This window comes from Corella eumyota, chromosome 1, assembly GCF_963082875.1.
Source record: "Corella eumyota chromosome 1, kaCorEumy4.1, whole genome shotgun sequence".
In the NCBI taxonomy this organism is placed as follows: domain Eukaryota; kingdom Metazoa; phylum Chordata; class Ascidiacea; order Phlebobranchia; family Corellidae; genus Corella; species Corella eumyota.
This window is the reverse complement of record NC_137490.1, coordinates 2,759,104-2,785,063: the sequence shown is the minus strand read 5'-3', so window position 1 is coordinate 2,785,063 and position 25,960 is coordinate 2,759,104. Positions and strand designations below refer to the sequence as shown.

General features: G+C 29.5%; 2 protein-coding genes and 1 long non-coding RNA gene across 3 annotated transcripts; 1 reads left to right on the top strand and 2 right to left on the bottom strand.

Annotated features, from left to right (window-relative positions):
• Nucleotides 1-2,952: 2,952 nt before the first annotated feature.
• On the bottom strand, nt 2,953-21,887 carry LOC145764033 (uncharacterized). Its single transcript, XM_082575600.1, has 25 exons — nt 21,672-21,887; nt 21,366-21,534; nt 21,177-21,305; nt 20,688-20,918; nt 20,452-20,548; nt 20,090-20,243; nt 19,705-19,944; nt 19,463-19,601; nt 11,423-11,549; nt 10,986-11,145; nt 10,554-10,695; nt 10,084-10,166; nt 9,558-9,716; nt 9,195-9,297; nt 8,276-8,526; nt 7,723-7,867; nt 7,202-7,373; nt 6,321-6,471; nt 5,659-5,821; nt 5,305-5,420; nt 4,978-5,097; nt 4,506-4,684; nt 3,689-4,049; nt 3,189-3,423; nt 2,953-3,047 (listed from the first exon to the last, which is right to left on the bottom strand). Exons 1-25 carry the CDS (start codon nt 21,729-21,731, stop codon nt 2,953-2,955), a joined length of 3,981 nt encoding a protein of 1,326 aa, XP_082431726.1. The 5' UTR covers nt 21,732-21,887.
• Nucleotides 15,703-17,691, bottom strand: LOC145746164 (uncharacterized). The gene is made up of 2 exons (XM_082564366.1): nt 17,562-17,691; nt 15,703-17,034 (listed from the first exon to the last, which is right to left on the bottom strand). The coding sequence occupies exon 2, from the start codon at nt 17,001-17,003 to the stop codon at nt 15,996-15,998; it is 1,008 nt and encodes a 335-aa protein (XP_082420492.1). The 5' UTR covers nt 17,004-17,034; nt 17,562-17,691; the 3' UTR covers nt 15,703-15,995.
• A 1,791-nt stretch (nt 21,888-23,678) lies between the features above and the next one.
• On the top strand, nt 23,679-25,175 carry LOC145763706 (uncharacterized). Its single transcript, XR_014288447.1, has 5 exons — nt 23,679-23,893; nt 23,956-24,090; nt 24,159-24,364; nt 24,478-24,531; nt 25,034-25,175. It is a non-coding gene; the product is annotated as an uncharacterized LOC145763706 (long non-coding RNA).
• Nucleotides 25,176-25,960: the final 785 nt, after the last annotated feature.

The following is a 25,960-nucleotide window of genomic DNA, read 5'->3' as shown; positions in this document are numbered from 1 at the left end:
CAGTAATCTGTACCCGATAAAACCCTTTGTCCTTGCTATATATCGCAACTGCAATATTTCTATCTTTGAACAAATCTGAAGGCAACAAAACTTGATTTTCAGGAATTGAATAAAAAGTATTTAAATCGTCCATCAACTTATCCAAGTGTGTTGCTGATTCAAGTTCTTGAATAAACACAGTTCCCTTATCAGAGATATGTGACAGATAAGCTTTTACTTTTTTGTCAAGTTGAAATTTACATAATGGGTATGGCACCTCAGGTTTAGCAAGACCGCACTGGATTAGATGTTGAGACAAAGCCTCTGATTCAACTTGTATAAATTCTTGAAATATACCTTTAACTTTAACATTAATTTCGGTGTACATGAATCCATCGGTTAATGCCTTAACAGAAGCATCTGTCCATAACCCAGCAGTTGAAATGGGGCTTAAGCTGTTGTCAATTATAAATGTTGATGCCTGAGGTAGTAGTTCAGAATACTCAGGGCTTAAACATTTGATTTCTTCCACACTTTTTGCCTAGAAAATTTAAATACAAGTTTGAATGCAAATAAAAACTTGAATTTTATGTTCTGCCAACTTAACTCAATAAAAGATTTTTAAAAAGTAAGTTAACCCATTCTTTAAGGTTAAATATATAGAAAAAAATTTCACAGAAAAAAAATGATTATCATACAAAAAACTTAATTTTTACACAAAATTGTCTCTTTTTTGAGCAAACCTACCTCTGTATTTCCATAGTCAATAAACTTAACAATCCACATTCCATTTGCAAGTTTTTTCACAGTAATTGCTCGATACCAATCTCCATCTTCTTTACACAAGCATGCACATAAGCAACCTAAACAATGTAAAACATATTAATGTTTGTTGAATGAGAGCAGTGGGAATCAAAGCCAACACCTTATGTAGTGAAATGAAGTGTTTTGACCACTACACCACGCTGATAGGGTTCTATAATTTTATATAAATATATAAACACATTTATATATTCAAGTTTTTGTATATATATACCCCATCTTTCTTATTCCGTTAAACAAGGTAATTATAACGACTGTTTAAGTGCCTCTTTTTAAGTTGCATTTTAACACATTTGGCCAACTACTATTAAATCAATTGTAGCACTAAACCAACAACAAATATTTGTCCGTGCACCACAAGTTAGAGTATATAATTTTTACTTAAAATGGATTTAGACAAATCATCCAAAAGTTTAGAAAAATATAAAAATATATAAATCAAAATCAACAATTTTTAGATTTAATTATCAAAAACAACATCAAAAAACAAACCATACCTTCAACAACATTATTAAGACAAGGTTGTTTTGCTGATTTAACTTGCAAACCATAAACAAGATGTTCAAATTCAATTCTTGTCGATTCATTTCCCTGTCCACAAACACAAAGGTGTCCACCTAGTGTGCATAACAGAGTTAAAAACAAGCAATTTTTTTAATATGGGTCATGCGCTTTACTTAAACTAAATGTATATACTTTTACATTTAAACAATGAAAAAAATGAAAAATGTTATAGTTATATGGGTTACAAATCATAAGAAATATAATATATATATATTAAACAAATAATAACTTAATAACATAAGTTAACATAGAAAATAGAAATTAAAAAAGATCTATCAACCATCTAATGATGTAAATATATTTATAATGTATATATACATTATTTATAAAATAAACTAACGCTCTATTATAAGTTAAAAATTGTAAAACCATAAATTATAAATATTGTTCCTTACCCTCGATTTTTACTGAAGTAACAAACACAGGATATTCCTTCCCCTCCTTGAAGAAGTTGTCGTTATTCGACATTTTTTCTCATCAGAAATATTTCTTAGCAACCAGAGTTTTTACAAAGCTGTAAATCATAAAAAAATGTTATTAAAACTTAATTGCTAGGTGAAGTTTTAAATGCCAAAATAATCGATTTTGTTTTCTAAAATAATTTTATATTTATTTTTAGAGGCAAAAAATGTTTAGGTTTACAATTAATTTACAATTAACAAAAAAATGATATGCTATTTTTTAAGTTAAATTTTTTATAACATGATTTTACAGTCAGACATCAGTGGAAATCAAACCTTTTTTTGTATATATCTTTATCCTCGATGTGGGAAAGTCGAATGCGCGACTTAAACATATAGAGTAACACCAGTTACTCCGACCCAATCTCGAGTTGCCTGTGGCAGTTTGGGATATTATAGATTATAATTGCCTGGTTATTATGCTGCTGATTGAGTGCTGGCTTAGCAGAAGTTCATGCCGATTATAGCTCTTTACTCAAGGGTGCTACAGCATAAGAGCAGTGGGGATTGAACTCACGACCTGATGGTGGTGTAGCAAGTGTTCTTACCACTACACCATGCTGCCGGTGTTAACCTTATGACTACAGACAGACTGAGGCAATGTTAAAAATCTTTTAACGTTTTTAAAGAACCTGACAAATTTGTTTTTTTTGTCAAAACAAACATAAAAATTAGATAAATTTATTACAATAAAAAAAATTAAACATGATAAAACAACTTTTGGCATACGTACAATATTGGCAATCGAAGGTTAAAAAATTAAAAACACGTGGTCAGTCTAACCGACAAATACATATTTAACTATTTAATTAAACCAATTTAATTTTATTATTATAATATATATAACACTCTGTTGCAAAATAACAATCATAATTATACAAAATATATTAAAATCTTACCTTTTTCGATATCAAAACAATTTTTTTAAATTCCTCGAAAAATTAAAATTTCGAAAACATTTACACGTGGTTTACGCTAATTTCACAACGAATCAAGTAATAAAATTATTTTGTTTCTATTTTGGCAACAAATTAACTTTGTACCTATTACAATGTAGTATTTAATTAGAACGAAAAAAACATGTAAGAACAGCATTTTTTAGGTAATAGACAAAAAGTTTATGTAATTATGAGCTTAGCCATAAAGAAAATTGTCGAGGTGGCATAATAGGTCGACCTGGAGGAAGCAAAGAGGTGTAAATTCTTGATGTGGCAGGAGTTTCTAAAAGAATTAAGCAGGTAGATAAAGTACAGAGCAAATGCAAAGCAGGCAATCAACATATCCTTACTACGCGTTAATATCCTAAGGTGAACTAACCTTCTTCTAATATACAAAATAAATTAAAAAATGTTTAAAATTTACCAGGTTTTTGTAGAAGAAGTTTTAACTTGTTTATCACTTGATCAGCAATATGAAACATTATCGGAAAGAGGCCGAAAATCCCTGGAAACTGTTCTTGATTTTCTTTACCAAATAAAAGCGACATTTCTTCGTTTGCTAGAATTCGTGAGGAGAAACGAAGAACAGTTTCGTCATGGCTCAAGTCAAAATCCTTTGTTAATAACAATCTCCAACGTTCCATTAGGTTATGGATATCCTGCAACACAGATTAGGTATTATAACAACTATGCATTTAGGTTTAAAGTTGTTTATAAAATAAACTCGGAAAGTTGAAAGTTGTTTATAAAATGAAGTTCACGGTTAACTCTTTATTAAATTACAGTTAAAAAGGTTTTAAGGGAGCTACTAAAAATTTCTAAATGTTTCACTTCAAAACTTTAGTTAAATGTTTTTAAAACCCTAATAGCTTAAAATATCCAATATAAAACCTTTTTGTGAGTTACACAAGTTGAATACTTTACCTTAACTAAATATAAATGCTGCGACGGAGCAACAGTTGGGTTAGTGGTAAGCCTTGTAACAATTTTATCATTCAACGCGTTTCGCATTGATGTCATTTCAGCGAGCAAGTCTGAGAATCGAACGTAAGCCACAACGAAATTTCTCTCCTCCTGTTTTCGCTCCTTCACAACATCGTCGTCATCGTTTACTGTTGTGACCAGGTCGACGTGTGAAAATGTTACTGGGCTTGGCAGGAGTGCGATGTTGGGATGATTACCGGGGTTAGAGAGATTCTGGGACGTTTTTTGGTTTCGTGGTGATGGCATTAAACTGTTGCTAGTCTTAGTTGCTTTGACGGCTTTGTAAAGAGCGTGAAACACACTGTAAAAAAATGAAAACAGTTGTTTAAAACAAGTAAGTACATTTGTGCAATTACATTTTGTGAATCCTAACAAGTTTTAGTTTATATTAAACAACGCATTTATTCCCGTATAGTTCATATCAGAACACTTGGCTTTACTACACAGGGTCTTTTATTCGATCCCCACTGCTTTTATGTTGTAGCGCCTTTTAGTAAGGCTCTATAAACAGATTAACTCATGCTAATTAAGCCAATGTTCAATCAGCAGCTTAATTATCAAACAATAATAATCTGTAATATCTTAAATTGCGAAAGGTAACGCGAAACTGGGTAGAGGTAATTGATGTTAATTTATGTTTAAGTTGTAAAATCGACTTCCTATATCAAGGAGAAATAAATATAAAAAAACACAAAAAGTAATTTCCAAGAAATAATTTGCTAATATTTGAATAAAACAGTTAAAATAGAGTTTTTACTTTAATGACGTCACACGGGGGGTAAGATGAGAATTCCCAGTTGCTCCAATTATTCGTCGTTTCATCACATTACGAGAGCAATACAATAAATCTATTAACCGGTCAGTGGCAAAGTTGTACCAATCGTCTTCACATAAGCGCATTCGTTGTAGAAGGCTGTCAAGTTCTTTATTAAGTACCTGTAAACATTAGATGTTTAAATACTTTAAAAATTTGAAATTTTAATAAACCATTTCTTATAAGGGCTAAGGTTTAAAGACCCAAACTTAGTAACACTTTCTAAAATTTAAGATTTGATTTTTTATTCTTGCACCAAGAACAAATCGATGTACTTAATTATACCCTGAAACAAGCTAGTTAGAAAACTATAAGTACATCATTATTTTAATTAAAAAAAAAATGATGTTGTCTTTTTGATCAAAAATTGATCATATTGTCTTTTTGAATATTTGGTGCATAGAATTCAGCTTACCTTTTGCATGAAGCTTCCAGTGATTTTAGGTTTTCGTTGTGGAACACGTGACCTTTGTGGCGCGAAATTTTTGGTGTGATTTGTCATTGAACTTGTTGGCGGAACCGGAGGTGAATTTTCCTAAAAAAAATGCCACAAATAATAAAAAATAATTAAGTTTTAAAAAAAATAATTATTAAGTTAAATCAAAAAAAAAATTAGAACACTAAGTATGGAAAAAATAAAATATGCCTTTATAAGATATTAAAAAAAATCAAATATTTAACGAACATAAACAAATGATTAAAAAAATTTAAAACTTTCTTTTTATTATGAGCTAAAACTTACATAGTTTGTAGGTTCAGGCAGTTTAAGATATCGAGTTGAAAATGAGAGAGAATGTTTGTGAGATCCACCAACATTTCCTTTCGTTCCCTTCGGCATTCCAGTAAGATAGAAGCGACCTTCATAAATATATATAAATATTTAAAGTAAAACATAAATAAATGATATACTAAAATAGATATTTATTTTTCAATTAAAATTTTATAAATATAATCGGTGGGTTAAGTTAAAAATATTTTAGCAAAAAATGTATCCAAATTTTAGCAGTTGTAAATTGATATTTGCGACAATTTTTTTCAAACATATTATAAATCATGCAGTTATGATAAAAAATAGCCATGGGTAAATTTTACAAACCTAACTTAGTGTTGCTCATTGGTTTTCTTCTTAACAGACCAAGTGCTCTTCTGTATTCCTCCTCCGATATATCAACACGAACATGAATATTATCGAACGAACATGAAAGTTGGGAACGTTTAGTCACAAGTCCTGCTTGAACATTTTCTCGCAGTTGACCACTCTGTTAAAATATTAATTTAAAAAAAATTTTCTCAATGACGTTATACTATATATATATGTTTCAATGACGTTATACTATATATATTTTTAATGACGTTATACCATAAGTGTAAACCTATCATGTATTTTTTATATATTTATTTAATTGCACATTTTTTTCGATGTGGGAAGGTCGACTTTACGACTTAAACATAGAGTAACATTCGTTACCCCAACCCAGTCTTGAGTTGCCTTTGGCAGTTTGGGATATTATAGATTATAGCTGCCCGATAATTATGCTGCTGATTAAGTGCTTGCTCAGTAGAAGTTCATATCGTTTACAGCGTCTTATTAAAAAGCGTTACAGCGTGAGGGCAGTGGTAATCGACCCCGGAACCTTATGTAGTGAAACCAAGTGTTTTGACCACTACACTATGCTGCAGGTTCATATTGTTTTGATAGTAGCATTTTAAAGATATGATTAAATAATTTAATTATACCAACACAAAACATTTAAATACCTGATAAAGAAGCCATAGTTGTTCCACTGAACTAGGATACAAACATCGACATTGAAAAACAAGCTCAGAACTTGTAATATCAAATCCATTTCCAGATCCTCCAATTCTCATGGAAGCACTTTCAATAACTAGTCCATGATTACGTTCAATTCTAAAACAAAATTATTAATAAAAAACTGTAAAAGTAATTTAATTCTATCTAGAAACAAAACATTATTCAAAAAGTAGCAAAGTTGGGATAAGTAAGAACGCATGTGTTGTGACTAGATAACAACGAATAATGTTTTCTACCGAATGAATCGAAATTGCATATAAAATAGTGACACGATATTTCATTTACAACATATGATTAAACCTGATTCAATACAACAAGATAAGAATAACAATAATGTAAAAAAAAGCGTGAAATCTTAGGTTAAAAAGGGCAATACATTTTGTTGGTATCCTGCTGCCCAACCGGTTAAAACCGCAGTTTGAATATCGTCACGATATATTTACAACTATTTATAAAATTTTTATTAAAAAAAATAGGATGAAAATAACAATAATGTCAAAAAATAGCATAAAAATCTTAGGTTGTGGTGTGCAGTATTCCGTGCGTTGCTACCACAAGACGGATATTGATTTTTTATGATAACCTGCTGTCTAATTGCAATTTAAAACCACAATTTTAATAAGTATCGCAAGCTGATATGTTAATGTGATCTATTCATATGAAAATTAACAAAGCGAAATAAATAATAAAAATTGTATAAAAATCCTTGATTGTAGTTCGCAATATTTCGTGTGTTGCGACCATATTTCGACTTGTTATTTCTTTAAAGGTAAATTCACAAATAGTTTAAACTTTGAATTGAAAAAATGAATATTTCAAAACAAACCTGTCCACAGTCCGGCACAAGTTTCTTGATTCGTGAAGAGTGTGAGTAAAAAACACACGAGCTACCCTTTCTCGTATTTGATCCGGGCTCACATGTAAACTCGAACCCCAGATTGAACTTGGTTGAGCGGGTAGGGTGACGTCATCAAGGGTGATGTGAATTTTAACGGCGGCTAAATAGAAAAAAGGTTAGGCAAAAACACAAAGAAATACTAACTTAATAAGGTTTAACACAAGTTGATGTGTTTGCAAGATGTTTTAGGTTTAAGTCGCACCAATTCCATGCTCTATTAGCCCTTAAGCCCGGCGTCTCCGGATAGCCTAAAAATACGTTAAGGGTCCCCCCCAAAAAAATCTAACGCCCAAATGTTATGTAAAAATTGAAAAAAATTCTCCCCTAAAAAAATTTAACCCTAAAGGTTATATAAAAAAAATTGCTGTATTTAAAGATATAACTGACTTTGATATAATTTTTTTATAAGTATTAGTAAAATCTAGAATGCCCTTATAGATTGTTTTTACCTCCTTTTCGTCTAAATGTGTCAGTCTTAAGCTTCCACGTATCTCTAGCCGGAAATGACGTCACGGTCATTCCGTCCAATAGAACAGAAGAAACACCACGTGACACTGCAGATCGTATTTTGTTGTTGTCGCTCAAAGTGTTAGACTATATTAAAAATTAGGAAATTTTATTTTTAGGGAATTTACTTAAAAGCACAGCATGAGTATAGTAGGAATCAAATTCAGGACCCTGTAAGGATAAGTGTTCTGACCACTACACCACGCTGTCGACTTGTTTCAATCTGGTCTCATGCTGTAGCGCCCTTTGATAAGGCGTCATATTTGGCACGGACTTCCGCTGAGCCAGCACTAAATCAGCATCATATTTATTGGGCAATTATGATCTATATAATATCCCAAACTGCCAAAGGCAACTCGAGACGGGGTCGGAGTAACTAATGCTACTCTAGTTTAGATCGCGCATTCGACCTTCCCACATCAAAGATAAAGATATACAAAAAAAAAACTTATCCATTTAACACAAAACTATAAACAAAATACAAACAACACTTACCATACTGGGCGGTCTTCCAGTATTTCTACTTGTACTTAACGAACTTTGTAAGTTGGGTAAATTGTTAGATCTTTGAGTTTGTATTTCAACGTCACTTTCTCTTATGACGTCACTCGTTTGTTTCTCTTCGATGCACATTGTCGATCCCACCACGGCCAAGTGCCCGATCTTTTTAAACGGGGGGTAAGTAAACGGGGTATTAGGGGGTAAAGGGGTGCCAAAATACATCTTTGGGTACATGTTGGCTCGACCTGAAGTAAAAAAATATTACAAAAATTTGATAACTTAAAATTTTGTTTTTTTAATGATAGAAATAATATTCACGTGTAAAATTTGAAAAATTAAGTTGTTGGGTTGATTCCCACTAATGGCATATTACAACTAAGTTGAGTTGTTCCAAAATTTCTTAGATTTAAAAACTGTACGGTTTAAAGTTTAATTCCTTACTGACACTAAGTTAGCATACCGGCAGCGTGATGTAGTGGTAAGAACACTTACTACACTACACATGAGATCGTGGGTTCAATCCCCACTGATCTCATGCTGTAGCGCCCTTAAGTTAGGCGCTATAAACGGTATGAACTCCTGCTGAGCTAGCACTTAATCAGCAATATAATTATCGGGCAATTATAATCTAAAATATTCCAAACTGCCACAGGCAACTTGAGACTGGGTCGGAGTAACTTATGTTACTCTATGTTTAGGTCGCGCATTCAACCTTCCCATATCGAGGATAAAGATATTCACAAAAAAAAGTTCCGTTTCACGCAAATACAAAAATAACTTAATCAGTGTCCGTCAGCACTATAATCGATTGCAGTAAAATTAGTCAAAACACAATTGATTTTGGTTTAAAATATTCTGCTAGATTTAAATAATCCAGACCGTATGGTTGTACACGTAGACTAATATTAATCACCTTGGTTGACGTCTACTCTTATCATCCATCTCTGTTGAAGTTGATCAACTACTTTGTTCAAACCACATGAATGTAAACAACGCCATAATTTACGCAATAATCCCTAAAATAATGTAATAGAAAATAAGAATTAGTGTAGTAATCAATCATCAATGTAAAAAAAAGCCTTAAAAAATGGAGTTAAACTGTTTTAAAAACCACAACTAAGTCAATTTTAAACATACATCTTGTACAATTTTCAAGCAATTATTTGTTGCTTAAACGTATAAAACAAAATGCATTTACAAAACACAACAAGCTATTTTGTTTTATGTTAGTTAACTTATTTAAAAAAAATGCAATTTTAAAAAAATCTACTTTTACCTCTAGAGTAACATTACTTCCATATATTGCAACCTGGTCAGGTGATATTCCTCCAATCAGATCAGTTTGTTGAGCTTGATCGATTGTAAGCTTATCTGTGACGTCATCGTATGTTGAAGACTGTTTCGGCTGAGATCTGTTCGTGCTGGTAGATTCAGCCTAAAAACAGCAAGTAAGGTAGATAAATAAACATTTTACACTTGTTTGTATCGTTATTGTAAACTGGATAGCGAGATTTTGGTTTTCGTAATATGGTCGCATCTCTTAATTAACATTTGCTCGTAGTAAATTCACAGACATTCATGTATGTATATATCGTCCTCCAAGCTTTCTTATATGCAAGCAACTGTAACAGTCAATGTTGGAGTAGGTCTGTATATGTCAAACTACATTATAAAAACTTCAGTAAGAGAGGCGAAAGCAATGCACAACAAAACTTTTTCTTCTCAATAACTATCGTATTTTTACTTTACTTTAACAAAATAAATATTCAATTTATTTAAAATGTTTTAATTTGTTGTTTTACCTCCATCATTGGGAGTTGCAAAACAGGGATATTTAGTCGTTCTGTTGAATTTGCAACGTCATCGGCATTTAACTTCTGATTATCTATTAGCAAGTAATAGTAAAAAACAATTAGTGTAATACAAAGACTTTAAAATTTTTTTTTGTATATATTTTTATCCTTGATGTGGGAAAGTCGAATGCGCGACTTAAACATAGAGTAACATTAGTTACTCCGACCCAGCCTTGAGTTGCATGTGGCAGTTTGGAATATTATAGAGACTATAATTGCCCAATAGTTATGTTGCTGATGGAGTGCTGGCTCAGCAGGAGTTCGTACCGTTTATATTGCCTTACTCAAGGTCGTTACAGCATAAGATCAGTGGGGATTGAACCCACGACCTTATGTGTTGTGTAGCAAGTGTTCTTACAACTACACCACGCTGTCGGTTCATATATACGTTAACGTTATAAGAGATGAGGTTCAAATACCGTTTATTTTTGATAATTTAGAGATTGGAATATTGGGTGAAATGGAAGGAAACTTAGTTGGTGACATTGAATTCGGTTTCACTTCAATAAATTGATTTTCTTCTGATATTTGAGGAAGTTCGCAAGTTTTATCCTCTTCAGGCTAAAAATAAAAAAAAAACTTGAACAAACTAATTTTTGTTTATAGTATATATTAATTATATATATATAATTTTTAAATATGCACAATTTACAAACGATTAAATTTATAGGATTAAGAATTAAATTATTAGAGAATATGATAAAGATTAAATTTATAGGATTAACATTTAAATTTATAGAGTATATAATAAAGATCAAATCCCAAAAAAAAAAAAAATTAAATAAAAAATTTTGAAATTCTAACTTTAAAATTTTATTAAAAATTAAAATAAAAAAAATTCTAAATTTCACCTTGAACTCGGTTGGGGTAATTTGATTTTTTGCATGAGTTGAATATTGCCACCAAATATGCATCGCCTTTCTTCGTTGTTCCATAAAACTAATACTAGAACTCCCCTCGACAATGGTGCCTTGTGACGTCAGCAGTCCTCGTTCAGTTCCAGTCTTGGAACTGTTAAATCAAATAGCAAATAATAATAATTTATGTTAACATAAGAAAAATAAACAAACTGAAAGTAGATAACAATTTAGGTAAATATATGTTTTAATAAACTGGTTTAGTATTATAACACTTATGTTATTTCATTAAAGTTAAGAGGTTTATTATAAAATTAAGTTTGATATGTATGACTATATAAAAAGTTAGTGTACTTAAAAATTTTAAAACTTGCATATTAAATACTTGATTAAATTTACTTGGATCAGAACCGACTTAAATATCGTTGTACCTGTTTTCATATAACGTTGCTTCGATGTCTTTTTTTGACATTCCAATATATCTTAAAAGCATTCTCAAATCTCTTCTTCTTAAGTGCATCGACACATCACATAAAAATTCCTCCACGTCTAGTGTGTCTAATAAAACAAAGCAATTTATTTACTTGTAAGTTTCAAACGTTATAATTTTCCTGAAATTATCAATGTTATTATACCAATGGTTGATTTGTAAAACCTAATTATTCCTTTTTCAACCACAGTTTACAATTTAAAGAATCAGATTGTTATTAATTTTCGATTTTAAATATATACAAAGGGTTTTAAATTGGCAAAGCCTTATTTAATTAGGCGTAAGCAAAAATTATTTTTTTCCAATTATTAATTGATTGATGGTGAATTAAATTAACATTTCAAACTAATCCATCAAATTGAGCATTCGTTTTGCAACTGCGTTAATAGAAACTCGATATGATAGCTAGGACACAACCTTTATAAAACAATGTAAATATTAAAATATTGTAACATACCGTTCATAAGCATGAACTCTTCTTCCATTTTTTAAATTGTTTTATTTTACTAGGGATCTACAAAAAAAATCTTAAAAAAATTTTTGCATTTACCAGTATGTTCTCTTTCTGATATATTTCTTCTGTATTAAAAGACTAAAAAATGTATCAAACTTTTTAATCCGTTACATTACTTGGCCTTAGCGATAAAGCAGCTTTTGCTAGCCACCTCTGTAGACGTATAACCTTTCCAAAGTTGAACTAAATTTCCTGACGGGCCACAACTTATGAAATCCGATCAGTTTAAATGCCGAGTATCTCAATACAACTATTGTGCTTAAGCTATTCAATTTACCTATTTACAAGCCTGCTTGATTTCATTTACAAGGAAAAAAGGTTTCTGTATGCTACAATGTTTTGGTTTATATCACATTTGTATCTTTCTTATATTTAAGGTAAACACAAAGTTTAAAAAAAGCGTGTCGACTTGGCCACATGGTCAGGTTGTAAATACTTCAAAATTAAACAAGTAAAGTCAAGATGTTTTTGTCTGTTTATAGTTTTTGTTGTTAAATATATATTCTACTTAGGTGTTGTTTGAAAAATTGAGATAATTATGGATATATTAGATTTTAAAAGAAAAATTTGTATGGTATTTAAATGATTTGTCTTCAGTTATATAACAAACCTGCAAATTAACAATAAAATCTTACGTGCTTGTTATTTTAAAATTATTCGATTACGTGTTAATTAATCATGTGTATTTGCAAGTCTAAATAAATGTCCTTCTGGCAGAGGTCTGTTGGACACATAATCCTTCTGTGTTTGGTATGTAAATATACATCACAAAAAGACCAAGAGTTATTTGACCTGTTGTTATAAATTGACACCGATTAGCAGACGTTATTTTAATCTTCTATATTTGATTTCCTCAAAAATATGATAAGGTGACCGCAAAAATAGATCAAAATGTAAAATGATTAAGTCGAATTACTATTACCTGTCGTGTTATGTAATAATCGTTTTTATGATTAACTAACGTAGTAATTTACTAAAGCGTATAACTCTATTTGCCCTCATAGCACAATTGATTATTTTCAATAGAATTATAATAAATACCTTCCCTACATCACGTATTATTGAGTTGTTAATTATGTTTGCTCTATAACCGATCTGTATTTAAAAAAAGGAATTTAAAAATGATTATCGTATTTTTTTTCATTTTCTAATAAATGATTTGACATATCGATTTACTTCACCTGGCGCATAATTAAGCATATAAAATAATTCAACAACCCGACATACAATATTATTATACAAAATTTTCAGGCTTAGACATTCAAATTTTAAGGTAATTAAACTTTTTAGAATGATGAAAATCTCCATTATGGATACAAAGACTAGTTTTTATTTAACAAAAATGTTGTTTTTTTGCATTTTTATTTTATCGATGGCTTATTCAACAACTGCCTATCAAATACAAAATCAAGAAAGGTAATTTGACGAATTAAAAATTTAGTTATAATTTAAACTGTTTAGACAAACAATGTGATTTTATGATAACGCAATATCAATTAACAAAAAATAATTTTAATTAGTTTTTTTTTACTTATTTTATTCGAATAATAAATATAAAGTTATTTATTTGAGCACATTTATATAATTAGTCATTTTAGTAGATTTAACACAGACTAAAAAACGTTCTCTTAAACACTTAAAAAAAAAATTATTTATAAAATTACAATCACAATGTTTAGAATAATGTTATACGGCGATAGAAACGGTTTAAACAAGGAATTGGATATCAACAATGCACAATATACTGGTAACCAAGAAATCGTTGAAGACGATTACTTAAATGCTGGAATGGAAAATAAACTTCTTGACAAGATTCTCTCCAGTGATAATACTTACAAATCGTATCAGTAAGTTATTTTTTTATAAATACTAAAAAAGTTAAGTTTGAGGTTGATAGGCTACGTTTAGAATAATTAAAGCATGGTGCTATTTGTGATTTTTTTGTTCGTTTATATATTTATCCTCGATGTGGGAAGGTCAAATGCGCGACCTAAACATAACATCAGTTACTCCGGCCCAGTCTCGAGTTATCTTTGGCAGTTTGAGATTTTATATTGATTATAACCGTCCGATAATTACGCTGCTGATTAAATGGTGGCTCAGCAAGCCTTACTGAAAAGCGCTTCAGCATGAAAGCAGTTGGGATTATATAATAGAAACTTAGCTGCTTAAGAAAGTAGTGTCAAACAGTCAAAAGTTATTATATTGTAAGTAGCCTAAGTTAGTAGAAACATCGCTAAAAAGTTGATGTTACAACTGCTTTGAAGCGAAATAAAATATGCGCCTTCTTTTAAATCAAAGATTTTTTATTAAAATCAATCAAAATAAATTAATCTTATGTTGCAAATTAGTTTTATTAGTAACATTTTTTATTAACTAGCCAGCTGGTACTGACCATTCAACTGGTTTATATTTCTAATATTAAACCTATATATAAAGATGAAAGTCAATTTAAAAACAGTTGGCTAAAATGTAATACCCTTAAAAATTAATTAAAAATCTGCTGTTTCCAGACTCTATAAAAATCCAATCAGCGATCCCAGAATAACCATGAAACGATACGTGGAGAGCAGTGTGGGCAATTTTATCGGACGTTACAAACAATATCAGATTTACAAACTACGGGAAAATTTAATTCAACAAATGCTTAACCCAAGCGGGTATGTAAAGCTTTTCAATTTTTGTTTTGCATTTATTTATTCATAATATAAAAAGACATGACTTCACGACCTTAACATAGAGTAACATTTGTTTCCCCGACCCAGTCTCGATATGACAATTTGGTATCATAAATATCTAATATTCACATTTTTTGATAATTAATTTGTCGACAAGTGCTCTGGATCGGCCGAGTTTATAGCACCTTATTCAAGGGCGCTGTAGCATGAAAGCAGTGGGAATCAAACAAAAAACCTCAAGTAGTTATAACAAGTGAATTTTGTTTTAACATATTCAATTTTTTATTATAAAATTAAAAGAACTTAATATCGTTAATTAATTTACTGACAATTTATAGATAAGCCAAATAAAGGTAACATTTTTTTTTCAGCTTTTCTCGAAGTACCAGTGGAAAAAAGCGGCAAGACAACAGTCAAGTTGAAAATATGTAAGTTTGTTTTTTTATTTAATATGATGTGAAGGAACCGACTTCACAACCTGAAAACAACTCAATTTAGTTTAGCGTAAAATAAACGATCAAGTTAAGGGCAGTATTAGATTGATTTTACTAGTGATTAGTTTTTATCGGGTTGTGTAATCTTTTTCTTGAAACGATAAAAAGTATAATTTAAAAACTAGACCTAATTATATTTTTTAAGTTAACACTAACGATAATAAAATTAAATGTTATCAGGTGTTTTAAAAATGTTATAGTTAATGTTTGAAAAGGTAAATACCAATTATTTTTTTAGATACCGATATTTAAAAAGTTTACAAACAAACCAGTCAGAAGATTGGCCCGAATTGGAAAATATTGAATAAATATCAACACAAAACCAAGGTAAATTTGTTAGCTTAAAAAACATAAAGTAACAAATAACTGTATAACACTCACCTTGTTCTATTTTAATTGCATTTAGAATAAAATTTATATTTTTGTAATTACTAATTTAAATTTAGGTTGGCATCTTTTTTAAATAATTTGTGAGCTGCTAAAAAGAAGAAAAATAGATTTGTTTGTTAAGTTATTTTAGTAAATTAGCTGTCATTGTAAATTTTATTTATGTTTTTTCGTAAAGTTTATACTTTTAATACAGTAACATAAGAAACAATATATTAAAATTTAACACAATTAATAAATTTTTTTAAATATTCAACAATTAACATAATCAAAAAAATTATAAAAAAAAATTGAATAAAGATTCTAAAAAAAGGGGAAAATAAGTTAAATAAATCAAATTTAACAATTTTTAGGACACATAATTATTAAAAAATCAACCAATAAAAATAAGTAACCCAATAAATTGCCTAAAACACAGTAATATATAAATATCGGCATAAATTATGATAAAAATTCAATTACTTCATCTAACTCCCGTTGTCTTGCTTCTTTATGCGCCCACCTTTCTTCTGCCAATTTTGGTGAAATGTTCCATTTATCGTGGAATATTCTCTGTCCACAAGTGTGGCATTTTTTGCCCTCTCCGAAGGGTGGAGTTTTCATAAATTTATCTAAACATCCATGATGATAAACATGTCCACAATAAATTCTCTCGGCATATAAATCGTGTTTTGGGTCTTTTATTACCTCTTCTGGGTTAGTTGGTAAAACATTTTTTTCACATAAATAGCAATTTTCGGTGGGGTAACGCTTCGCACAAGTGCCTACCAAAAATTCCATCGCTTTTTTAACATGCAAGCTAGGTTTAAACTCTGGTTGATTTTTGGATTTTTTTAATGGCGGTTCAACAGCTTGTCTACACATTTCTCTAGCTTGAGATATAAAGTAATATGCCATCACCGTTGGAAAATTATGGTCTTCAATATTAAGCTCAATTCTTTCTATAGGGTAGTTATCGTTAACTTTCACTGTAAATTTAAGAAAATAGTTTAATTTTGTTGCTAACACAGTTACCACCCCTAGTTTTGATTTCATTTTCAATAAATCATTGTCATCAGTTAGCATGTTTTTTTTCGTAAATGTTAATTCATCACGGCACGGTAACAATGGATTCTCGTCAATGAATTTGCGCAAAAATTTGACAAGAATCGTTATTTGTTTTAAACCGGCATATTTCTTTAATTCTGTATCACAGATTTCGTTAATATGGTTTAAAAGAGCCGGCGTAAACACTTTACTTTTTAACTCAATTAGTAAACATTTGTTGGGGTAGTCTTCGGGAAATTGAATACAAACTGTTATATCTCTGTACTTAGTTTTAATAATATGAACAGAAACTAAGTTCCGATGACATGCGAACAATTCACAGTCTTTAATATTCTTCACCAACTTTTGCTTGATTTCTTGAAGTTCCTCTTCAATGATTTTATTAGAATTCTCCAAACTCATTCTTCTTACAGATTTGACCTATATTAACCTGCTATAAAAATTTGAATAGCAGTTTGAAGGATATTCATATACCATTTTATACAGACATAAAAGAGTCAGAATAAATTTGAAATTAAGCCAATGCCAGAACTTTGCTGATTTGTCACAACAGCAAGAAGGTGTCAAATTATTATTTTTTTGTCATACTGTTAAAGCGCTTTACTCAAGGGTGCTACAGCATTAGAGCAGTAGGAATTAAACCCACAACCTCATTTTATGTAGCAAGTGTTCTTACCACTACACCACACTCAGACACTGCAGGCCAGTTATATAACAAACAGTCAGAAACCAAAAATACCTCTTGACCTTTATTATCTTAAACATTAACAACAAATCAAAAAAATTAAATTAGCTGATAAACTACAATTTTTAACAATATTGCAAAATTTAGTTTTTTTGTAAGTTCATAAAAAAAGAGCTTGTTGAATTGTGATATTTATTTGGCAATTGCCACTCCTAAGAAACAGACAGCTTATCATATTAAATAGAATGTATAATGCTTAAGGGCAACAAAAATACCTGTAATTATCCAGTTACTTGATTTCATAGCGGTCAATGAAAGACTTGACTATTAATCTAGTACAATTTTATCAGTTTTAAGAACTAAGTTGTTATATAATAACGGAATAAACGTGACGTTTCAGAAACCTTGACCGTTTGTTTTTATTTTATTTACCACGTGACCTTAGAGTTATAGTTTTTATATGATTTTTATTGTTTTAATTTTCTTTTTGTGGATTAATATTTTAAAGAAAAAAATACTTTAAAAACATTAGGAACAAATAATGTTTGTTACTAAGCAATTTAAAATAAACTATTTTTGTTAATTTATAAAATACAACAGGCTTGATTACGATTAACATAACACAATTTACAAAAACATGAGTTTCAAATAGCAATACTGTTCGGAATGCCGTTTGGCAAGAGGTAAATGTATGGAACTTCTAAATTTTTGTTTCGTTCTACAATTTCATTATTAATTTGACAAAGATCCTCCAACAATTCTTTTTGACATTTTAAAGCTCCATCGTCGACGAAAAACTGATCCGGAAATTGCCCCAAAAATATCTGCAGAAAAATAGCCATTATTTCTTTTAACAATTATAATTGCTTTTTAAGTGTAAAAAAAAACTTTTAATATATTTACCTCATCTTTAGCAGTAAATGACAAGGTTGCGCTTGCTGCTATAAATCTAGTAGTCTGGTTGAAATCCGGCAACGATTTAAAAATCAGATCCTTGGTAGCCTATTTAAACAAATCCATTATTCTATCAAACTAAACCAACTGCAAAGCACACTTATAAAAATTTTAGCATGATATAATTGTCTTTTTAAATTTTTATGTATAGCCTTTTACTATAGGTAAAACAACAAAAAAATATTTGTTGTTTTTTTCGAGTTTTAAAAAAACAAATAAAACAATTAGGACTTACTTCCCCTCTTTTATGCGGAGCCTCCCGCATTAAAGCTGGACTATTTGGTGCAAATTTGTAGGTGTCTAGTTGTCCAAAATTAACTGAAGAATGCTGTGCCGAACTTGTAAATATCACTGAAGTACAAATCTCAATCTAAAGAAGGAACTGTAGCAGTTTATAAACTAGTAAAAATAATTCAAAAATGAAAGTATTATTTTTATTGTAGTTAAAATAAAAAAAAAACATTACAGAAATATTGGTTTTGTAAATTTTAAACTTTTATTTTACCAGTCTATTAAGTGAACTGAGATTTTCAGGCATTCCTCTAAAGTTTCCGTCTTCCCAACCTAAACCCTCTTGCGCCATCTCGCGGCACCAACCTTGTAGTTCAAAATCGTCTTCAACACACTAAAGAAAAAAATTATTGTTTAGTTTTTATTAAAATGTTATTATGACTTTTAATAAATAAAAGTATTTAATAAACCATGGTTCACCTTATCAGACTGGTAATATAGTTGAAGTGTTCCGGCAACATATTTTTCGATGGCGTTCCAAATCTTTAAACTATCTTCTCTGTAGTAATATTTCTTAAGGTTTGGGCTGTCAGTTCCTATTAAAAACAACAAAAAATTAAAATTTGATATAATGTCCGGTTAATATATAAGTATAAAACTATTGAGATAATGATAAAACAAAAAAGATGCAACTTTAACACAAAATTTATTTACAAATAACTTAGAATTTTAAATTCATACATTTAGACTACAAACCTAACTTCTTTAATAATTTTGGCAAAACCATATCTTCTATATTTAATCTATCGAACACTTTGCCACCTATGCCCATTGGCCCTAAAAAATTTATAAATTTCAAACAACACAAATAAGTAAATATAATGAATTAAGGGATAATTTAAACTTTTAAAATAAAATAACTGTATTAAATGTTAAGTACCAAGAGCCATGAATGTTTCAATGAATTCCTCGTCAAAAAGAACCTTTCTACCATCGTCATTTATTATAGGAATAGTTCGTAGATGGGGTCTTAATAACTTGTAAACGGTGTGCGAACGGGGAAAGCACCGAAACAGGGAAATCGCGAAAGGCTCGCAAATAGCGTGTGTTGCAACGTAATGTGAATGCCACTAATAAAAATATAACAACGTTACATAATGTCTAAAATTGCTTTTAAATTTTACATGTTTAAAATTGTTTAATTTTTTATGTAAAAAGACCAATCCTTATTACCTCATGTACCATTGTTAAAGCGCATCTGAAATGCATTTTAGCCAACAGCCAATCATATTCTGAGTCGTTTGGGGTAAACAAATAATCTCTATCACCAGGAACCAACTGGATTGCAATGGGGACAAAATCCTCTTTGTTATTTATGTAAAATAAAGCAACTGCATTGGCACATTTATGATCATTCAATCTCGGCAAGTCTTTAAGTAACTCGTAAAAATCGCAAATGTAAAGTTTGCCGGCCTTAAATAAAAGACAAATAACTTTAAAATGTTTTAAATCATTTACACACTTTAACTTATTTTAAATTTAAATTCGTATTACTTTCTAATGCTTTGGGTTGGTCAATTAATTAGGTTATATTTAGAACAATAAAATTTTTAAATACTTTTAACTCATCATCAATACACTTTCCATCCAAACTACTCTTTACGTCATCAGAAGTGACGTCAAAGTAACTGGGTATTTCCCGACATTGAGAAAACGCAATTTGAGCAATCCCAGTAAGAACTTGGCGACCCATGACTACATCAGTTTGCCAACTAAATGTAAATTTATTTATAACACAAAAAGCTTAAAAGAAGAGTTTAATGTTATGTATTAAAACCGTTTTCAAAAATGTTAATATAGATTTAATAAATATTGACTCTTTAAAAGGCAGTTTGTTAGTCTTTCATTGCTAAATGATGTATTTAACATTATACTTTTATTAATACTGTTTTGCTGGAAATGTAATTTAAATTTTTTTACTTTTTGATAAAATTTGGTGTAATTCTATGATTTTCTGCTTCGTAATGTTGATACAAGTTATCGTAGTCTGAAAACTCATCAAGTGGATTGTTGATATCTAGATGAAAAAATGTTGTTTAAGTCAACTTAAATGCTCTCTTGTTCAAATACTAAAATATCATTTATTACAAAGTTGTTGTATATTTTATCTTTATTTTATTGTGTTACGCAACTTAAAATTAATCGCTTTGACTTACTCTCAAAACTCTCAAGAACTTTAGCAAAAACAATTCTCAGGGCTATATATTTGAAATCCTTATCTCTTGATGCAGTTCGAGCAAACATGTCAGGAATATGGGACCCATATCTCGGGTTCTTAGGAAACATTTTAGATTTAGGTTCCCAGGTAAATATTTCTCGATTCTTTGCGATTTCTTTTTCTCTGGCAGTTGTAATGGCGTTGTTGGTAACATTTTGGGGCAAACAAACTAGAACAGAATAATGTGTATTGAATTTCACGTTCATTTCATGAAATTTCTGTAGAAGTAGTAAATGCATTTTTGCATTTTTTCATACGAATTGCAATTTGAAACTCCGACATCTCGAGTACCACTTATATCAATTTTAATAATAAAGGTCGCATATCTATGTGCAGGTTGAAAAAAATATCAATAAAATTTAAAAAACAAAACCCTGCAAATTAAATTATTTCTTCGACTTAACTAGAAATTTCACAAAGATCTTACCTTGACCACGTTCGACAGTTATCTTGTCAGAAACCCAATCATAAATGGGAAACGTAAACACTTCACTATTGTAAGTTATTGTAACATAATCTGGATACCATTCGTCTTTAAATAGAAACTTTCTTAGCTCTAAAAAACATAATTTTTAGTGTGGTTACGACTCTACGTTTATCTCCCAGCAAACTTTACCTAAGTTTAACAATACTGGTGGTCCAATGTCTTTGGTAACTATTGTACATTCATCAGTTTTGTCAAACAATTGTGTCTCTAGTTTGACATATTCTGTACTTGTATGTTCACCAACCAATTGTATGTAAATGGAGTTTAATGTTTCGGCAGATAACTGAACTTCTGATGTCTATGGACATACTTAAAGAGTTAATTTGTTGATAGCATGGGCTAGCTAATAAGAAAGAGTATATTAAACATTGTAACAAATATTTAAACTTGTTTTAAAATATGAGAACTTTACTAAATTAAGTTTAATAAAATTACCTGAACAAAAATATCGTAGCTTGCTTCACCTTTGGATGGTTTTGCATTTTTGTGCCCCATATTACCTTTCTATAACTTGTCTATTTTGAATCTGTATTTAGCTTATACTCAAAGCTAATGTTTTGCAAAACAACGTTGCTTGCAGGCGTATGTTATATGTTAAAGTTTATAATTTGTTTTCGTGTTATGACAAAGCATTTCCTTTTCAGTAGCCTTTAAAAATACTAAACGTTTTTTAAACAAAGTTGTTAATTTGATGGTCTCCTAATACCAGTAAATAACTTTGTCAACATAACTATATCAGTACTATATTGAAAAAGACAAATTGTATTGTTATTAATTGTGTTATGTTTAGATAACCTGCATATGTAAAGGATATCCTGCTGTAATAATATAATGTTGTAATGTTAAACATGTTTACTACCCGTAGCGCCTTAAATATGTCTTTGCCAATTCATTTACTAACGAGACATTATAGTAAGTGTTGCATATACTTAGCTACATAAAAATGTACCATAAGTCAACCTTCTGGCACTATAAGTTATACCATTTTTGTTTTTTTTAGAGTACAGAAAACGCAGCGTAATTTTGCAGTTGGTTGAACAAACTAAACGCTGTGAGCAATGCAATTAACTGCCAATTTCTCTCTTTTTACGTGGTGCGCCTAATTTTGATTTTACAAGTTTATTTTTTAGATGTTTTGTTACTCGATAATGCATGAAACCTTCGCACGATATATTGATTAGGTAAAACTCCATATTTAAAATTGGTTTACGTTTGTAAGAAACTTCTAAACTAAAGTGTTTTTGAGTAATTCAAAAACTTGTTTTTAAGCAGGTCAAAAAAACAATTTAATGCTTAAATGCAAAACATTAACATCTTAGTAAGTTAATTTAAACTGCCTTCGCACGATATATTACCAATTGAATATTGAAATAACAAAAACAAAATGAGAATACTAAGAGGACATTGCATTAGTTTATGGTCGATTAGGCTACTGAAGACAACTTATATTTTATTTCAAAACATTTTAAATCTAATTTCGACATACATTAAGCATTTCAAAAATCAGCATAATTCAATCAGAATTTATAATAACAAATCTTGAATACAAAGTTAAAATACAAAACCAAATATAAAAAATACGAAACTTGGTTTTAACCTACTTTTAACATAACAAGCACATATAGCCAGTATTAATATTTAAACCATTCGCAACAAACAAACAAAGCAGTTACTATCTACAAAGTGATATTAACACAAGTTAAAAGCCTTTAAAAAAATCGAAAAAGAGATGAAAAATGTTTGTTGTTTTTAATCTTTACAGTTAGACAATTTTTATTACTTTTGTCATTAATTTTCTTGTAGTTATAATTTTAATTAAAAAAAAACAATTAAGAACCTGTACAAGTTTTTCCATTATGTTGATATAACCTGCATATATAAAAAATATCGTGGTAAACATGTTTACTACCTTTCCGCAGCGCCTTAGCTACCTCATTGTATTTACATTTTGCCAATTCATTCACTAACGCGACATTATAATGAATGTATTGCATATATACGCAACTACATGTTAAAAAAACAACAATAAAATAACACTATAAGTTGACCTTTTTTGGCACTGTAAGTTCTACAACTTTTGTTTTTAAGATAAACTTTTTTTAAAAGAAACGCAGCGTAATTTTGCAGTTGGTTGAACAAAAAAAACACCTTGAGCAATGCAAACAACTGCTTATTTCTCCCTTTCTACGAAGTAAACACCGCGCTTAATTTTTAAAAGGCATTTAGTATTTGTTTTTTGTTTTAATTCAAAAATTGAAAGAAGTTTGTTAGATTCAGAAATTAAAGGGTCACATCTTTTGTTTATTATTAGGAGAGGAATGTCGTAGTAGAAAAAATGGTATTGACTTTTACAACTACATAGTGTTCTCCTATCAAGAGAGACTTGTTTTTTTTTTAAGGCAATCATTATTGATGATTCAGTGCTATAAATTTATAAGGAAAATATTCTTAAATTAAATTCGTTAAATAATGTAACGACATTGCTGAAAAAAGTGTCTTATCCTTGTGTAGAATTGCAACTTAAACTTTACTATTAGTTAATATAAATTATATCAATTGTATTCTTTTAAGGTAAAGGCCAGGCAGAAATGTGGTGCTGTGTTTTGCAAACGTTATTTTACAACTGATTTATGGCGACGGAAAACAGCGTTTTTCAAGTAGATAATCTTAATTTTTTATTAATTTTAAAAAACCCATACATAGTTCATTTTTTCAATAGGAGACATTATAAAAGACCCAACTAGAGAATGTTTATGTGATGTTTGCTTCAATAAATCTTGAAACTGGAACTCTGACACACTGAAGCTGATTTTACTCAACAGGAATAGAGTTAATTGGATTCTAAAACAAAAAGGTAAAACTAAAATTTCTTTACATAAAAATATACAAAGTAAATAATAAACAACATATTATATATCTTAGCAACACAGTCAATCAAGTACAACAATGCAATGATGTTATATTTATGTATACAACTAGTATTATATACCATCACCTGCCAGCAAGCCAAAGTAAATCGAAACTTTTGGTTTAAAGGCATTTGGGCTCAAGATTGCTTTAAGACTACAACTGGCCAACATGCTCTGACTTATGTTATAAGTTCAGCTTAAGATACTAAGTGCAAGGCAGTAAGAATAATTCTGTAATATCTTTATTTTCCAAGTACGAAGTTAATAAACATATAATAATAAAAACTTTAAATATCTGAGTAATGATTACCATGTAAAATATTTATTTCTAGTGCACATGGAAAGACACACACACACACAACAAAGCACTGTTACACACTTAAAGCGTAAGTAAATTTGATTAAAAAAGGAACTTATTTTTCTACTTGTTGTCAAAATGGTCTCCAAATTATTTTTATATCCAATAAATATCGAAATATTTAGATTTAAAATGGTGAATTATTACCACATAATATTTAAATTTAAAAACAAAACATTTTTTAACAGCATAGAGCATCATTAGTTTTAAAGGTAGAAGGTTAAAATAACATGATTACACAACTTATTTAAAAAAGTTCCCATTTCAAATGTTTCTGTAAAATAATTAGCGCAAACATATAACTCATAAATCTTGAATAGATATTTTAAAAATTTTTTATGTTTGAAATTAATGTCTGCACAAACACATCTTTACTGGGGTAAAATAGAAGCACCTAAAATAAAAAATTAAGTTATTAATACTAGTCAAAACTTTAAATCACTAAACATTTATTTTTAGATATTTATTTTTCAAAATTCTATATGTGAAATTTTTTACCAAAATCTAACATCTTTTATTTTATTATTTAGAGTAATCTACTGACGTTTGCATTGAGTCGGTCTAAAACCTTTTTTACATTGGCATGTGAAGCCACCGACTGTGTTTATGCAGTTTGAATTCTTTCCACAATCATGTGAACTCTTCTGGCATTCATCAATATCTAAATTTTAACAATTTATTTATTTTTTAATTACATTCGTTAACATTTTAATAAAAATTATAAACAAAACAAAAAATATCACAAAATTAATATTTTGTTAAAATGTTGCGAATGAGCCAATATTTAAACTAGTATATTATCTCATGACAAATAAATTTAAAATCTAACTAGTTTTATTATTTAATAAGTTGTAGAAATTATAATTATAATATTTGGTTACATACCATAACAGTTATATCCACATCCCCAATACCCAGGATTGCACACACACTTGCCGTTTATACATTTTGCATTTGGGCTACAAGCTCTTTCACATATACTATCTAAAAATAATTTTAAGTTCATTGACATCTAATAAGTAAAAGGAATTTTTTTCTTAAAATAAATTGCTTATGAAGCGTTTTCGTTTTGACAAGGCTGACCAATGCTAAATATTTTGGTTTTTGAAATGCAAAAAAAATGAAAAAACTATCGAATTAAGGTTTGATATACTACATAACAAAAAAACATAATAACTATATAGCATTATGTTAAAAATCAACCAAGAATAACACTATTTACATTTCACAAATAACATTTTTTCATAAGTCATTTAAACAAAATATATATAACTTTGACCCGTTATTGACCCAGCAATAATTCTATATACTCTGTTAGCATATGGACCTCCTTTTCCATTATTCTTGCAAGCAGTTGACCCACCCCACTTGTTGTAAGTATTCAGAGCAGTAGAAGAACCAGCACACCAACCACCATGCTATAAATCATCACACAATTGTATTGTGAGAGTATAATA

Bases quoted from the DNA above. Each gene is read 5' to 3' on its own strand.
- LOC145746164 (XM_082564366.1), bottom strand. From the start codon at position 17,003: ATGAGTTTGGAGAATTCTAATAAAATCATTGAAGAGGAACTTCAAGAA.
- LOC145764033 (XM_082575600.1), bottom strand. From the start codon at position 21,731: ATGGGGCACAAAAATGCAAAACCATCCAAAGGTGAAGCAAGCTACGAT. The intron at 3,424-3,688 runs GTAAAGTATTCA...TCTGTGTTGCAG, and splicing joins AGCATTTATATTTAGTTAAG to GATATCCATAACCTAATGGA. The intron at 3,048-3,188 runs GTAAATTTTAAA...TAATTCTTTTAG, and splicing joins ACTTCTTCTACAAAAACCTG to AAACTCCTGCCACATCAAGA.